Source organism: Salmo salar, chromosome ssa11 (assembly GCF_905237065.1).
Source record: "Salmo salar chromosome ssa11, Ssal_v3.1, whole genome shotgun sequence".
Lineage (NCBI taxonomy): Eukaryota > Metazoa > Chordata > Actinopteri > Salmoniformes > Salmonidae > Salmo > Salmo salar.
In genome coordinates, this window is record NC_059452.1 from 34,871,761 (window position 1) to 34,889,055 (window position 17,295).

The 17,295-nt window shown below is 42.4% G+C and overlaps 2 protein-coding genes across 3 annotated transcripts; one reads left to right on the plus strand and one right to left on the minus strand.

Moving 5' to 3' along the window:
- The first annotated feature begins 793 nt into the window (after positions 1–793).
- Positions 794–12,399, plus strand: si:ch73-314g15.3 (Rieske and Ferritin_like domain-containing protein). Its single transcript, XM_014127591.2, has 12 exons — positions 794–1,026; positions 1,174–1,262; positions 1,463–1,581; positions 2,061–2,163; positions 2,428–2,525; positions 2,817–2,966; positions 8,552–8,719; positions 9,053–9,122; positions 9,415–9,493; positions 9,774–9,927; positions 11,560–11,664; positions 12,009–12,399. Exons 1-12 carry the CDS (start codon positions 920–922, stop codon positions 12,039–12,041), a joined length of 1,275 nt encoding a protein of 424 aa, XP_013983066.2. The 5' UTR covers positions 794–919; the 3' UTR covers positions 12,042–12,399.
- On the minus strand, positions 12,398–17,271 carry LOC106562631 (methionyl-tRNA formyltransferase, mitochondrial). 2 transcript variants are annotated; one of them, XM_014127593.2, is made up of 9 exons: positions 17,118–17,271; positions 16,311–16,508; positions 15,841–15,963; positions 15,096–15,198; positions 14,056–14,131; positions 13,802–13,893; positions 13,497–13,575; positions 13,220–13,293; positions 12,398–13,018 (listed from the first exon to the last, which is right to left on the minus strand). In XM_014127593.2, the coding sequence occupies exons 3-9, from the start codon at positions 15,858–15,860 to the stop codon at positions 12,821–12,823; spliced, it is 642 nt and encodes a 213-aa protein (XP_013983068.1). In that variant the 5' UTR covers positions 15,861–15,963; positions 16,311–16,508; positions 17,118–17,271; the 3' UTR covers positions 12,398–12,820. The 2 variants fall into 2 exon arrangements, with proteins under 2 accessions (XP_013983068.1, XP_013983067.1); XM_014127592.2 differs by having other exon boundaries at positions 16,698–17,252.
- Between the last annotated feature and the right edge of the window lie 24 nt (positions 17,272–17,295).

Below are 17,295 nucleotides of genomic sequence, written 5' to 3' on the forward strand. Positions count from 1 at the left end.
CACCATTTCCCACCAACATGCTAGAGTGGCTAATGCTACTTTCTGACATTGCATCCCCTTTTTCAGCCAGCGGTAAACAACAGACTGCTGCAGCCTAAATGGCTAAAGGCGATATGCACATCTGGGACTAGCGGTCCTGGGTGTTATGCTGCGTTCATGTCATGTCGGAAACTCGGGACCTGTGACTTAAAATGAACTAAAGTTATTTGCGTAAAGCTTCCTATTGGTTGATTCTGGTACAAACCCAAGTGGGAAACTCAGGATCCGATTCTTCCGCCTAGGTTAGCAAGTGAAACATTTCAGAGTTTCTAACATCAGTGAACACGCATTAGCCACCCTAGCATGCTGGTGCAAAATTGTATTTCATAAAGTACACATACTTTCCCTGTTTTTTTCCCCTGCGGCATTATCGCAAATAAATCAAGTTAAGGAGGAAAGGGACACCCTTGCAGCGTGAATGGAGAATGTTTTATGTACAAACCTGTCCATGGGGGATACAAGTGTATAGCTGACTGCATCGTCATCTGCTGGCCTTGAGGTTAATTGTTCTCATTGTAATTTCGTTAAAATATATATTTTTTAATGTAATCAACCATATCAAAATTGGAAAATGACTTAATTGTAATTCTAAATCTTGTCTCATCAACAAATACATTTCTATGCATTCATTCTTTGTCTCAAGTGTTATCTTTTTGCATAGACTGTCAAGGTTTGTCTCGGTTATGTTTTAGGTTCTTGTTATACCTTAGTGGTTTTATGTCGGGCAGAATTCGTGGAGTACCAACATCCGGTTGAAACAATTTGATTTTGTAGTTCAGAAGAAAACAATTCTGCCACACATCGGCAGGGACGGCAGCAGTAGCAAGCTAGTTATGCACAATATTACTCTTACTAATATTTTCTGCATCGAATATTTTAAATGGATCACTTCGAGGAAGATTTAGTCGCTGCATTAAGAGAAATTGTCAAAGACGGAAACTGGCAATGTGTAGGAAAGAAGTGTGATTTTGACTCACCATGCACAAAGTAAGCAGTCCAATTAGCGAGAATAGCAGCAGCTAGCTAGCTAACTGTTGATCTCCCCAATGTATATGATTTATACACATTAGCTGCCCTTGTCTATTCTGAAAAGATGGTCTAACTTGGTGCATGACTTCTCTACGTTTCCCCAAGGCTGTACTCTGCGGATGGTGAACACATTGTCCTGGTTCACACAGAAGATGACAGATTCTGGGCTATGGATTCATCCTGTCCCCATGAAGGTATAAGCTAGCCTAATTGATGGCATGCAATTAATCACTCAGCACTATGCTATGGTAGCTTGCTGTTATGATGATTAATTCATAAACAACTACGTTGCTATAGGATAAACCAGAAGGATGAGAGTATGCTATAAGAAAGAAATGATCATGGTCACCATACTATGATGTCTTTCATCATTACAACCACCGCCTTGGCGCAGGAGGCCCTCTTGACCTCGGTGACATTGAGGACCTGGGAGATGGGAAGAGGGTGCTGGTCTGTCCCTGGCATCACTTTGACTTCTGCCTGGAGACAGGTGCCTCTTCCATGGGACTACAGGTAGAGAGAGATGGTCTCCAACAGAGCCTATTTATTCCTAGTATTGTAAATATAGGTTTCCTGTAACAGTGTGATAAAGGGAAGGTTGATATGTATTACCACCATCGGCTTCATAAAGAAGTCAATGTGGCATTTATGTGTGTGCTTGGGGGCGAGAGACAGGCATTTGGAGTTGCTTAGAGAAAGTACTCACACCCCTGAGACAATCAGGACATCTTGAATTTTTAACAAATTCTGTAATTTGTCTTTCACTTTGAGAATGTGTAGTCAGCTGTGTAGATCACAAGCGGATAAAACAATCTAATTGAATCCCTTTTTATATTTACATAAGGCAAAGGGTGTGACAACTTTGCAAGAGGTGTGAAGACATTCACTAGGCAATGTACTGTGTGTGTTATTAGAATTTTTTTCATTAAATAACAGCTTATTAATCAATAATACCATGAGACTAAAATGAAAGTTAGTTTTTCTGTCTACAGAACCAGGTGTATGAGGTCAGAGTTGTCCAAGACATGATTTATATCAACACACAGAATGAACTGTGTCTAAGTCCCATCCCAGAGATAGACACAACATCTAATGGTAAGGCGATAGTATACCTAATGAACCATGTACACCAATCAAAGTTTTTTAACTGACAATTACATAAAGGAAAGTACTGTAGCCTGGGTGACAGTCTGTTTCTGCACTCTTTCCATCTCATGGAATTGTGATGCCTAACTTGGCTTGATGATGAGCAGGCAAGAACACACAGATCTGAGAGCAGGCTAGTAGTTAAGATATTCTGTTCTGGCAAAGCTTTGAATGATGTTAAGTACATTAATAAGAGATCTCTTTTTGTCTCAGGCAAGTTGTCAGCAGATGATGTCGAGCCACCACCCTCTGAGGACACACTGTGCTTCTGGGCCACAAAGATCCTCTGCACACCGGACCCCAAAGAGAAGGCAAGCCCCATTCACACTAACCACCACACGAAGTGTTAAACTGGGAGGGAATGGAGTGTTGGGTTGTGTTCATTAGGCACCAAATGAAGAAAAAACATGACTGAAACAGGCAGAGACTCTCTGGACTTTCCATGGCAAAACATCCAAAAATAGTTTTTGGTCGCATACATAGATTTGCAGATGTTATCGCAGGTGCAGCGAAATGCTTGTATTTGACTATAGTGTAACGTTGATGATTTGATCAACCCTGCATATCTCACTGGCTCACTGACTTTGATCCAATCCCTGTAGGTAGCCATGACGCTGGAGGTCCAGGAGAGGTGGAACAGTGGGGAGATAACAGAGGTGGGTCAGGCTACACCACCTGTCCAGCCAAGCAGGAAGGAGAACCTGACCGTACTGCAGCCGGGCAAAATCAAGCGTGGCAAAGGTGGCACACAGGTCAGTGTTAAGAACACCCTCTAATCACTCAGACCAGACAGGTTGGCAGTATGAACTAACAAGTTCGGAATCTCTGAAATCTTAAAAAAAACTAGCCTAAAATCCCATTGGCATTATTCTCTTTAGCACTGTATGTAAATTGTAGTCCTGCATCCTAAATAACAGGCTCTCTTCTCACTATCTAGAACTGTCTGGTCAGCTTGCTGATGAACAGAATGGCTTTAGGAAAGCCAGAGCATGTATAGAGCACATCTATACTGTCTCTACAGTGGTCCGGGCTAGAATTCAAGAGAGAGAACCAACTTTTGCCTGTTTTATTGATTTTATGAAGGCTTTCGATTAGGTAAATAGAGAACTAATTGCTTTTAGACTGGGGTAAATCCATTTGAATTCAATCACTTTTTGACAACACCCTTTATTCAGGAGCATGTTGTATCTCAACCGCGGAAACAACACAAAAACCTCAGATGATGTAAAGTAGGGTTTAAGCTACAACATATGCGAATATGAAAAAAAAATCTGAGTTTACGTGTTTTTACATAATTAACATAAAAGGTAATTTTTTTTAATATATATTTTTTAAATTTAGTTTGACAACCCTATTTGTTGTGAGCTTTTGAATTATATCAAACTCAACCGTTTATCTTTTCCAGTGATGATGACATGGATGTCTCATGGTATGGTGGGGTATGCAAAATGGGTCAACTTTGAGCACATCTTATCTCCTGAATGTTTTGGCATTCAGATCCAAAAAGTAACTTTCTGACCACTTCTTCCATGAGCAAACATGTATGGAAAGTTTTGTTTAAATCAAAAGGGAAGCTGTCAAAAAGTGATTGAATTCATATGGATTTAACCACTAATTAAAATGGGAATTGATGGAAGATTCTCTGATGTTATCAAACCGCTATCTGGCTCCAGTTGCCTGTGTTCAGGTTAATGACCTGGTTTCCAACCCCTTACTGTGTAAAGCAGGGAGACATACTCTCACCCACTTTATTTACTCTATATGTTAATGATTTAGACCAAATGAAAAGGACCTTGGTTACTGTGCTTATTCTCAACTGTATCAATCCTGTGTGTGTCCAGTGATGGACTATGCTGCTGGGGTATGGGGATCCAAAGTACATACTAATTGTAACAATGTTCAAAACAGAGCAATCCGCTGCTTTCTTGGTGTGCATAAACTGACTCGAAACCTGGCCATCTGTGGAGATATGGGTTGCGAAGTTAGTTAAAAAGGTGACATGGTACATCTATGGAACAGACTGATGAATATGTCAGAACACAGAATCACAAAAAAAAGGGTTTGACTGGGACCTAGATAATTACCTATTTTTTGTGAAACTGATTTGCAGTATATATATATATATATATACACAGGAACAAATTACTATGTGGTGTTAACCAAATCAAGGACAAGCTTTTTCTGATCCACAAGGAAAAATGGGCAGCTGATGTATGGTTTAAACCTAAAAACAGAACATACTGTCATCAAAGAGAACTATATCCCTGAGCCATATGTCCTCCTGAACCTAACAAAAAGCCAAAGGTCAGCTTGTGCTCAACTCCCATCCGGCCCTCTCCCTCTGGCTTAGAGAAGGGCAGATTTAACACAGTGCCTGAAGAGGAGATAATTTGCCTACTGTGTTGGGAAATCAAAAACGAAATCCATTTAGTGTTTTATAGCACTTTGTATGACGATCTGAGACATGTTATTTTCTGTAAAAGTGTTTGGTTCTAACCCTGAAGTATTCTGGTTACGGGACAAGCAGGGGCTTGGATTTTGTTTCAGGCAGAGTGTTTGCAATTGCTCAGTTTGTTTACACTGCCTGGAGAAGGAGAAATGAACTCTTTGTGTAGTGTACTGTTTGTGTAGTGGGGCTAGATGGTAGCTGTACTGTTTGTGTAGTGGGGCTAGATGGTAGCTGTACTGTTTGTGTAGTGGGGCTAGATGGTAGCTGTACTGTAGTGTAGTGTGGCTAGATGGTAGCTGTACTGTTTGTGTACTGTACTGTTTGTGTTGTGTAGTGTGGCTAGATGGTAGCTGTACTGTTTGTGTACTGTACTGTTTGTGTTGTGTAGTGTGGCTAGATGGTAGCTGTACTGTTTGTGTACTGTACTGTTTGTGTTGTGTAGTGTGGCTAGATGGTAGCTGTACTGTTTGTGTACTGTACTGTTTGTGTTGTGTAGTGTGGCTAGATGGTAGCTGTACTGTTTGTGTACTGTACTGTTTGTGTTGTGTAGTGTGGCTAGATGGTAGCTGTACTGTTTGTGTACTGTACTGTTTGTGTTGTGTAGTGTGGCTAGATGGTAGCTGTACTGTTTGTGTACTGTACTGTTTGTTGTGTTAGTGTGGCTAGATGGTAGCTGTACTGTTTGTGTACTGTACTGTTTGTGTGTGTAGTGTGGCTAGATGGTAGCTGTACTGTTTGTGTACTAGATGGTACTGTTTGTGTTGTGTAGTGTGGCTAGATGGTAGCTGTACTGTTTGTGTACTGTACTGTTTGTGTTGTGTAGTGTGGCTAGATGGTAGCTGTACTGTTTGTGTACTGTACTGTTTGTTGTGTAGTGTGGCTAGATGGTAGCTGTACTGTTTGTACTGTACTGTTTGTGTAGTGTGGCTAGATGGTAGCTGTACTGTTTGTGTAGTGGGGCTAGATGGTAGTTGTACTGTTTGTGTAGTGTGGCTAGATGGTAGCTGTACTGTTTGTGTACTGTACTGTTAGTGTAGTGTGGCTAGATGGTAGCTGTACTGTTTGTGTAGTGGGGCTAGATGGTAGCTGTACTGTACTGTTTGTGTAGTGTGGCTAGATGGTAGCTGTACTGTTTGTGTAGTGGGGCTAGATGGTAGCTGTACTGTTTGTGTAGTGTGGCTAGATGGTAGCTGTACTGTTTGTACTGTACTGTTTGTGTAGTGGGGCTAGATGGTAGCTGTACTGTTTGTGTAGTGGGGCTAGATGGTAGCTGTACTGTACTGTTTGTGTAGTGGGGCTAGATGGTAGCTGTACTGTTTGTGTACTGTACTGTTTGTGTAGTCTGGCTAGATGGTAGCTGTACTGTACTGTTTGTAGTGTGGCTAGATGGTAGCTGTACTGTTTGTGTACTGTACTGTTTGTGTAGTGTGGCTAGATGGTAGCTGTACTGTTTGTGTACTGTACTGGTTGTGTAGTGTGGCTAGATGGTAGCTGTACTGTACTGTTTGTGTAGTGGGGCTAGATGGTAGCTGTACTGTACTGTTTGTGTAGTGGGGCTAGATGGTAGCTGTACTGTTTGTAGTGGGGCTAGATGGTAGCTGTACTGTTTGTAGTGGGGCTAGATGGTAGCTGTACTGTTTGTGTACTGTTTGTGTAGTGGGGCTAGATGGTAGCTGTACTGTTTGTACTGTTTGTAGTGGGGCTAGATGGTAGCTGTACTGTTTGTACTGTTTGTGTAGTGGGGCTAGATGGTAGCTGTACTGTTTGTAGTGGGGCTAGATGGTAGCTGTACTGTTTGTGTAGTGGGGCTAGATGGTAGCTGTACTGTTTGTAGTGGGGCTAGATGGTAGCTGTACTGTTTGTGTACTGTACTGTTTGTGTAGTGTGGCTAGATGGTAGCTGTACTGTTTGTGTACTGTACTGTTTGTTGTGTAGTGTGGCTAGATGGTAGCTGTACTGTTTGTGTACTGTACTGTTTGTTGTGTAGTGTGGCTAGATGGTAGCTGTACTGTACTGTTTGTGTTGTGTAGTGTGGCTAGATGGTAGCTGTACTGTTTGTGTACTGTACTGTTTGTTGTGTAGTGTGGCTAGATGGTAGTTGTACTGTTTGTGTACTGTACTGTTTGTGTTGTGTAGTGTGGCTAGATGGTAGCTGTACTGTACTGTTTGTGTAGTGGGGCTAGATGGTAGCTGTACTGTTTGTGTACTGTACTGTGGCTAGATGGTAGCTGTACTGTTTGTACTGTACTGTTTGTGTAGTGTGGCTAGATGGTAGCTGTACTGTTTGTGTAGTGGGGCTAGATGGTAGTTGTACTGTTTGTGTAGTGTGGCTAGATGGTAGCTGTACTGTTTGTGTACTGTACTGTTTGTGTAGTGGGGCTAGATGGTAGCTGTACTGTTTGTGTAGTGGGGCTAGATGGTAGCTGTACTGTACTGTTTGTGTAGTGGGGCTAGATGGTAGCTGTACTGTTTGTAGTGGGGCTAGATGGTAGCTGTACTGTTTGTAGTGGGGCTAGATGGTAGCTGTACTGTTTGTACTGTACTGTTTGTGTAGTGGGGCTAGATGGTAGCTGTACTGTTTGTACTGTTTGTGTAGTGGGGCTAGATGGTAGCTGTACTGTTTGTACTGTTTGTGTAGTGGGGTTAGATGGTAGCTGTACTGTTTGTAGTGTTTGTGTAGTCTGGCTAGATGGTAGCTGTACTGTTTGTACTGTTTGTGTAGTGGGGCTAGATGGTAGCTGTACTGTTTGTACTGTTTGTGTAGTGGGGCTAGATGGTAGCTGTACTGTTTGTACTGTTTGTGTAGTGGGGCTAGATGGTAGCTGTACTGTTTGTACTGTTTGTGTAGTGTGGCTAGATGGTAGCTGAACTGTTTGTGTAGTGGGGCTAGATGGTAGCTGTACTGTTTGTACTGTTTGTGTAGTGGGGCTAGATGGTAGCTGTACTGTTTGTACTGTTTGTGTAGTGGGGCTAGATGGTAGCTGTACTGTTTGTACTGTTTGTGTAGTGTGGCTAGATGGTAGCTGAACTGTTTGTAGTGGGGCTAGATGGTAGCTGTACTGTTTGTACTGTTTGTGTAGTGGGGCTAGATGGTAGCTGTACTTGCCTTGATTATTGTACAGTATATGCATATAATTTGTACAATCTTATTTTGTTTTGAGTACAAGGAAAATGGTACTGTGTTTAGTAGTTTAGTAGTTTAGTAAGCCCATGTGGGCTGGGCGCCAGTAGATACTTAAATAAATCACAATCAATCATGTAGCCTAACAAATAGAAGACCAGACATGACTGAATGATGATAGAGACAGGTAATGGTACTGTTGAGAAAAAGGAGGGAACATATCCCATGCCAGTATTGAACTACACAACCCCTAGATTACCAAAATTGGCATTCTAACTACCCACTGTCGCAATAAAATAATCTCTTCGGAAGTCAAATCAAAGTTTGTCACTTGCACAGGATACAACATGTGTGAAACAGTACAGTGACATGCTTACTGCAAGCTCTTTCCCAACAATGCAGTATTCAATATAAAGGTAAGAGAAATAATACGAAGGAAAAACAGAAGAAAAACTCGATCGTAAGCTCTATAGAGGATCAGTACCAGCACCATCATTTCAATGTGCAGGGATACTGGAGTAGTTGAGCTAGATGGGTCAGCAGGGGTAAAAGTGACTGTCCGCAGTATAAATAATAGAATACATAGTAGCAGCAGCGTAAATGGTGTGTGTGTGTCTGTGTGGCATTAGCATTCGTTGTCATGGTATTAGCATTTGTTGTCATGCCATTAGTACATATAGTACGGACGAGGCTATAGAACTGCAACATTCCATGCTTCATCAATGATGATTGATATGAGCGTGTGTGTTTACTATGTGTCTGACCAGGCTAGCAGGATAGCCCTCCTCCACTCCCTGGCTAACATAGAGCAGTGGGCTATAGACCTGTCCTGGGACGTCATCGCTCGCTTCTCATCGGTCAGACTGGACACTGGAGAGCCCCTGCCCCGCCAGTTCTTCAGCGACTTTGTCAAAGTGGCCGGAGACGAGGCCAAGGTCAGTGTCCTAACATATATTTAAGTCATGTGGTCTGTTACGTGTTGTTTTAAGTATAGTTCACTTTCTGAAGTTTCAGCTTATTTTTTTAAAACAAGCTGAAACAAAAAAGTGGAATAATTCTTTAAGAATGATGCACATTATTGTTATGGATGTCTGTTGTTCAAACGTCTGTACTTCAGATATTGGTAGTCCAAGTATATTTAGTATGTTTATATAATACTGCAAGGCAGTGTTCCTCAAGGAGGATAAAAAGTGGTAGTACTGTATCAGTTGTGAGTAGTGGATGGACTGTTACCCTGGGAATACAATGAATTTCTACTGTTCCAACAGCATTATCACTTACTAGAGACGAGGATCACAGAACTCGACAGCTTCTTTGGCGCGTTACCTGTTCATAATGGTGGGTGGTTCGCTGGCTTCTCCAGACTAAGGCCGGGGTTCAATCCGATCTCTTTTGTAGACAATGCGTGTTTGGAAAGGCAATGTTCCCCGTGTTCGTGGAGATCGAATTCACAGTAAACACTGCATATATCGGCTCAATCGGAAATTTACTTTTAAGTATCAAGCTTGCTATAATGCAGATTGGATTGAATCCTGGCCTAACTATTAATATCATCACAGTTGGTTTTCTGAAAAAAATACATGACATTTTCAGTGCACCCAGTGTAAGTTGAGCTTCCTCGTCTCCACAGGACTGTGGCAGTCAGCAACGGATACGTCCCACGACCTTCTGGCGAGGCTAGCCATTGTGCATATGGTACATGAAGCCAGGTACAGCATTCACCTGAATTACAACACCAACAGAATATGATGATGTTATCAGTGCAGTGGAAACATTATGATCCCTATTACCTTGACACATCTTCTAATACACCCATGGGGTTCACATTATCTGAAAGGCTTGGATAGGTGTGAGAAATTTCACTCCTCCTTGGCCACAAATAACCACAGGGTGGCTAAAACAAAAAACTTGGTGAAATTCTTGGCTTTTCTAATCGACTGGGCTCGGGGAAAGTACATCTACCTAACTCCCTCGCTCTCCTCCTGCAAGGGGCCTGGATGTGCACCCCCAGACCCTCTCCCGCTTCGCTGCCCAGGGGGACTGCAGCTCTGTGGAGGTGCTGGAGGTTATCTACCGGGATGAGATCACTCACGTGGCCGCCGGGCTCCGCTGGTTCACCTACATCTGTTCACAGGAAGAACGGGTATGGCTATAAGGAGGCCATTATTTAACTACAGTTTAGTAGACTGAACAGTACAAATAGTTGCCTCTTTATAATGCACATTGTTGAAGAAATGTTTGAAATAAAATCACTCTAGAAGAAAAAGAAACGCACACCTATTAAGGCGAGGTGCTGGCTAGCGGAGTAGAAAACTTGAAAATAAGGGAGAGCCGCACATTCTAGGAGCTCAGATGCAAAAATGTAATTTCCAACGTTTGGACAGCCAAGCTGTCTTCATCAGGGTATGATCACAAACACTGCAGGGTGACTCGTTTATATAGTGTCAAAAGACACACAGGTGTCTGTAATCATGGCCAAGTTTGGCCTAATATCATTGATTAATTCTCAAATATAAAAATGGCATACAAAGAACAGCATACAAAAAACAAATGGATATCATACGATCATAGATTCATTTTAGACTACACAAGCTTACAAACAATTACAATGGCAAAGTCACATTAATCACACGAATGGCTTAAGATCAAAGTCTATGTTGAGACCGAAGGGTGCAAGGATCTTTAAGTTAAAGATCCAGGCAGCCTCTCGTTTTAACAATATATTATCAAGGTCACCCCCTCTCCTAGGGAGGGTGACATGTTCGATGCCAATATAACGCATAGACGAAATCGAGTGGTTTGCTTCCAAAAAGTGGGCCGCAACTGGGTAAGTCAAGTTTTTGCACCTAATGGTGCTACGGTGCTCTGAGATACGTACTTTTAATTCACGCTTTGTTTTACCCACATCATTTTTACCACAAGGACAAGTTATAAGATAAATAACTGCCTTAGTGGAACACGTAATAACACCTTTTTTGCTCCACTAAGGCAGTTATTTATCTTATAACATGTCCTTGTGGTAAAAATGATGTGGGTAAAACAAAGCGTGAATTAAAAGTACGTATCTCAGAGCATCGTAGCACCATTAAGTGCAAAAACTTGACTTACCCAGTTGCGGCCCACTTTTTGGAAGCAAACCACTCGATTTCGTCTCTGCGTTATATTGGCATCGAACATGTCACCCTCCCTAGGAGAGGGGGTGACCTTGATAATATATTGTTAAAACGAGAGGCTGCCTGGATCTTTAATTTAAAGACCCTTGCTCCCTTCGGTCTCAACATAGACTTTGATCTGAAGCCACTCTTGTGATTATTGTGACTTTGCCATTGTAATTGTTTGTAAGCTTGTGTAGTCTAAAATGAATCTATGATCGTATGCTATCAATTTGTTCTTTTATATGTTCTTTGTATGCCATTTTTATATTTCAGAGTTAACCAATGATATTAGGCCATGATTACAAACACCTGTGTGTCTTCTGACACTATATAAACGAGTCACCCTGCAGTGTTTGTGATCATACCCTGATGAAGACAGCTTGGCTGTCCAAACGTTGGATATTACATTTTTGCATCTGAGCTCCTAGAATGTGCGGCTCTCCCTTATTTTCAAATAAAATCACTGCCACATTACAATTGGGTTTATGGTAAATGTAGTAAATCACTGGTCTGGTAACACATTCACCATAGTTGCTGCAGCTGTGCCTCATCTAAAATTACATCCAAAAGCGTAATACATTCTAGTAGCTAATATTCAGCTTTCCTGATGCTCTTTTTAGGATTGCTTATCTACTTTCCATTACTTGGTGAAGCAGCACTTCAAAGGTTACCTGAAGCCTCCTTTTAACACAGAGGGTAGGAAGACAGCAGGGATGACAGAGGAGGTATGATGACACCCTAAACACATTCACACTAGCTAACGGCAGCTAGCTTTGACTAAAAGGAAACATGCAGTCTAAATCAGTGTTTCCCAACCCTCTCTTAACCACCAGACATTTTTGTTCTACCACTTCACTGATATATCCTTATCACTAATCAGCCTACCAAGCACTTGATTAGTTGAATCAACAGGGCTAAAATAAAAAATGTGATCATCCTTGAGGGGGTTGGACAACACTGGTCTAATTCACACCCACTTTAGTGAATAAATACATTTCCTTCAATGTTTTGTTTAAAACTTAAGTCAGTGAAATGCTACAATTCTGAACTTTCTTTCTCTCTTCCATAGTGGTACGTGCCTCTTGTAAAGCCTCCCAGTTAACAGACAATGTCCCCGAAACCAGCATGCCGTGACAAACACAGCTGCTGCGTCCCAGCGGGTGGGGGGAAGCAGTTTCACACCAAATCTCATAACACCTGGATAAAGGTCCAACTGTTTCTATTATAAAGGTTTAAACTCAAACATGTCAGTAGCCGTATCAATGTGGTATTGCAATCTAATATCTGAGCCCAATGTAGATGACGTGGCATTCGATCATTGGTTAATTTGTGCAGCGCGACTGCAATGTAGTCGGCCTGGAAGAGTACATCTCTAAAACAGACCCCACTATCTCTACAAATGTGATAAATATTAAAGTCCAATGCATAATGTCATAGAGCAAATGACAAAGGCAACAGAACCTTGTAAATGTTTATTTATGCAAATACAACTCAGTTATTTTGGTAGTCTAACAGGTTTGAGGGTTTTGCATTCGACAACAAACTACTCACACAACAGCCTCTCCATGATATCACTATTATTACATTCATGTGTTCCATAGGCTATCAGGAAATAGTTTCCAGTAGGCGTAAAACAAGAGAAAATCTTTTTGAAACAGAGGGTACTACCTGGACTTGAACAATAAGAAATGCTCATTTTTAGTTTCTGTTTCAAAACGTTTTGCCACGGTGATCCCTGCTGAACACTACTCTTGTGTGTACTCTAAATATGTTGTCTTAAAACAGACAGTATAGATCCTTTATTTTTTACAGGAAATGCATCTAATCAAATAACATTAAAGTAGGTTGTTGTTTTGTGTTTAATTACCACATCATGGTGTTTTAATACACAGCGTGTAGCTGTGTCAATGAGTTCTCCTCTCCAGCTGAATGTAATTCAGTTCTGTTACTGTGGAACAGGCACTCCTGCTTGGGGGGGCCATATCTGTTCTGGAAGCTCTGATGGAGATATCCGTTGTAGAAGTCTGCTGCTGACAGTCTCTTCTTCAGCATCACCACCTTGAATCCCACCCAGCCATCCTTGACCACCGAACACACAAAAAGTGCTTGTCATAATTTTTTTTATGGGATACATCAAGTTAATTTGTATTATGCCATGATACATCAGGAAGTGAATAATTTTTCATTAAATTAGACATTTCAATAAGACAAAAATTGAAGTGTTTTGACATAATAGTAAACCATGGAAAGTGTCAAGGATGAAAAGCCTGGCTCACGCACCTTACAACAGACAGCCAAGGTGTTGGATTCTTTCTGATAACTCATAGATCCTGGCACTGGTATCCTCCCTCGACCTGTCATTAAAACAATCACAACCTTTCTCAACCGAAAATATTCAAAATGGATGTTACCAGACATTGTCTCCGCAGCGTGTGGACTCAAGCACTACTGCTGCCGATCCACACAGTTACTTACCACTAGCTGACTGAGTCAACCACCATCTACCACCAAGCAGTGTTGGAAACAATGAAGAGTCCTGATTAAAAGAGGAAATGACCTGATAGTGAAATGTTGCATTTGCCAGCAAAGTCCAGCAGCTTTATGGTCTTGCCCATCCAAATTGTTCTCAATGGGATCTAATGAGAGAGAAGAGGGCATTATTTTAACACTCCTGGACAATGTGTGTTTAGAGGCCAGTCACAGTAAATCAAGGTCATGTTCGGTATGCACAAAATTAGAAAATCATCTTGAAACAGGTGAGGAACGGCCTGAAATCACCCAATAAGACTGCTCACTTTAGTTTTACGTTTTCAGACTTTTCTAGTTTCGTGCCAACTGAACATGACTGGTCTGTCTTATTACCCGGGATGCGATGGCACGAAACAGGCAGTCGATCTGGACACAGGTCTGCTCCTCCCATACGATCCAGCTCATTGATGTGCTGATTTTAGGGGCTGTTGAGAAGAGTCAACTCTAAGCTGAGGCATGAATGGGTGCTTAGAATGTACATGCAGCTTTCACCCTCCTGTAAGTTGCAATTCTTGCTGATTGTTTATCATTCAAATTGTAATTACTACTAGCATCAAATGTCTGGTTGAGCAAATACATGTTCTTACCTAAAGTGGCACCATCTTCATCTTGCTCCCTTCGGTTTGTGATTCTCTCTGGAAGGGTCCTTAATGTGTCAATCAACTGTTCAAGCAAAATAATAAAGGTCCCATATAAGAGGGCTTACATTAACCATGACTGGTTTCTGACAAGCCTCTTCAAATGGATTTTTATTTATTTATTTCACCTTTATTTAACCAGGTAGGCAAGTTGAGAACAAGTTCTCATTTACAATTGCGACCTGGCCAAGATAAAGCAAAGCAGTTCGACAACATACAAAAACACAGAGTTACACATGGAGTAAAACAACATACAATCAATGATGCAGTAGAAAAAAAATAAAAATAAGATTATATACAATGTGAGCAAATGATGTGAGATAAGGGAGGTAAAGGCAAAAAAAATGCCATGGTGGCAAAGTAAATAAAGTATAGCAAGAAAAACACTGCAATGGTAGATTTGTAGTTTGAAGAAAGTTCAGAGATAAAATATAAATAATATGGTGCAAAGGAGCAAAATAAATAAATACAGTAGGGGAAGAGGTAGTAGTTTGGGCTAAATTATAGATGGGCTATGTACAGGTGCAGTGATCTGTGAGCTGCTCTGACAGCTGGTGCTTAAAGCTAGTGAGGGAGATAAGTGTTTCCAGTTTCAGAGATTTTTGTAGTTCGTTCCAGTCATTGGCAGCAGAGAACTGGAAGGAGAGACGACCAAAGGAGGAGTTGGCTTTAGGGGTGACCAGAGAGATATACCTGCTGGAGCGCGTGCTACAGGTGGGTGCTGCTATGGTGACCAGTGAGCAGAGATAAGGGGGGACTTTACCTAGCAGGGTCTTGTAGATGACCTGGAGCCAATGTGTTTGGCGACGATTATGAAGCGAAGGCCGGATTGAGCTCTGGATGTACGTCCCAAATGAGTGATCTCAAATCACACCCTATTCCCCATGCAGTGCACTACATTTGACCAACAGAGTCACATAAGACTCGAGCCACGTAGTGCACTGGATGGGAATAGGGTGCTATAACTACACAGTGTGAAGTGCACTCACTAGCTGGGCTCCCTTGGTGGCCAGAGTAGCTCCTAGCTGGTCAGCTGTGAAGTTGTCTGGGACCTGGTAGATCTCCTGGTGAAGAATGGGACCCACATCAAACCTGTAACAGAGACCAGAGACACACCGAGGTTTACTGGAACACAGAGACACACCGATGTTTACTGGAACACAGAGACACCCTGCGGTTTACTGGAACACAGAGACACCCTGCGGTTTACTGGAACACAGAGACACCCTGCGGTTTACTGGAACACAGAGACACCCTGCGGTTTACTGGAACACAGAGACACCCTGCGGTTTACTGGAACACCGAGATCAGAGATACACTGAGGTGCAAAGGAATAGCAGTATGCGCTTTGACAGTGAATACAGTAGTAGAGTACACTATTATATATAGGCCTATTGCAATCTGGTGGCCTCTGGAGACTTTATGGTTAATTTTCCTGGACCCAGATAAAGCTGTCCTGTACAGGACTATAACACATGCTCAATGGGGAAAATCACCATTAAAATGGCTTTTCAGTCCAGGATTAGGTTGGGAAACCATCCCTAAATATGCATTTGAACAAACAACCATCTGCTAATGTCATCCCTCACTTTTGCTTGTCGATAGTAGGTCCATGTTACTGGCAGATGACTGGTCCCTTTCATGACTCACCCTTCCTCCCTCAGAACCATGAGGAAAGGGAGAGAGGAAAGGAGGGAAGGGGACAGAAAGTAGCTCTGGGTCACGTTAGCCTACCTCTTTGGTCGTATCTGCATGACGCTGACCCCGGTGATAGTGTCTCCGTGTAGGATGGTGTGGAACACTGGGGCGGGGCCGCGCCATCTGGGGAGAAGGCTGGGGTGGACATTCAGGATCCCACTGGAATAGAGGCAACAGACACACATGCTGCAACTCTCACAATCAAACAGATTGGACACTGTCAGGGTTTGACTCTTGGGATGTGCTCATAAGATTGACACTTCTTGGGGAGTCTGCTGCTTGTGTAGCTGATATGGAACATAGTAGCTACCATGGAGCAAGTGATGTCGCCCGCCCTGAGATCGACAAGTACATTCTGGGTCAGTGGTAATGACAATGCTTATTTTGGTGGCGAGTCAGAGTGTTGTGTGCGGGTCCCTGGTTTGCACCCAGCTCGGGGCACACAGGGACAGAAGCTATAATGTTACACTTGTATTGCATGAGTCACTTTCAGAGAAGTTACTCACCATGGAAACTGGTTGATAAGTCCTTCCCGAAGCAAGCAGCCAAATGACACCACCACCCCGACATCGAACTGCCCTTGAAGATCCCCGAGAGGCCAGACATGAACGGGCAGTTTGTTTTGATCAGCAAAATTCTTCACAGGGACGTCATTGGATAGTGTGACAACCTCAAGTGATTCCACAACTCGGTCATTGGAGTCCCTGCGACAAATAATGACAGCAAACAACTGACATTAGGCGACGAGAAGTTACTCTAGCCTGGTCCCAGATCTGTTCGGACTGTTGCTCCAACTCTTATGAGACAGCACAATATGGGACCAGGTTAAAGTTACCCACTGCAAAGACTCTCCTCTTTGCTCACTGGCATGTAAATTGTTGTGGGTGTCATACCTAGACGCAGAGAGCAGCTTGAGGGATTCAACAGCAAAATTATCTGTCCCAAAGAAAAGGACCCTCCAAGGTGGTTCTGTTGATAAATAGTTCCTAGTGGCAAATAGGCGGGTCTTGCCAGGGCCTTGTCCACAACGTCTATGTTTCTCCCCGGCGTTCTTTTGACCCACACGCCAACAGATGCATGCCTCTGGGTGCAATAATTGCAAAAGCCATGGAGTATTTTCAGACCCATTACTTTTGCCTTGACATTGTTCCACATCTGTCATTGGTCGGGCGGGCATCTACCAATGCCACCAGTGTGTCAAAATTAGCTAGCAATGCTCGACTCCAATATGGCTAGTTTATTCGTCAAGACAAGCTCAACAAATTACACGAGGGCCCCTCTAGAATTAAGATTTATTCGTGTGACACGCTTACCTTTAGCGTTAATGAATATTGTCCAACATTTAGCTTGATTAATGTCAGCTATAACGTTAAGGTATTTCTACATATGGGCGCCGCCATGTTTTTTTCTTGACATACACCATGTTTCCGGTTCTATCGAAAATAGTTGTCCCTTCGTTTGATCAGACACTTTTAGTTCCGACTAGACAGT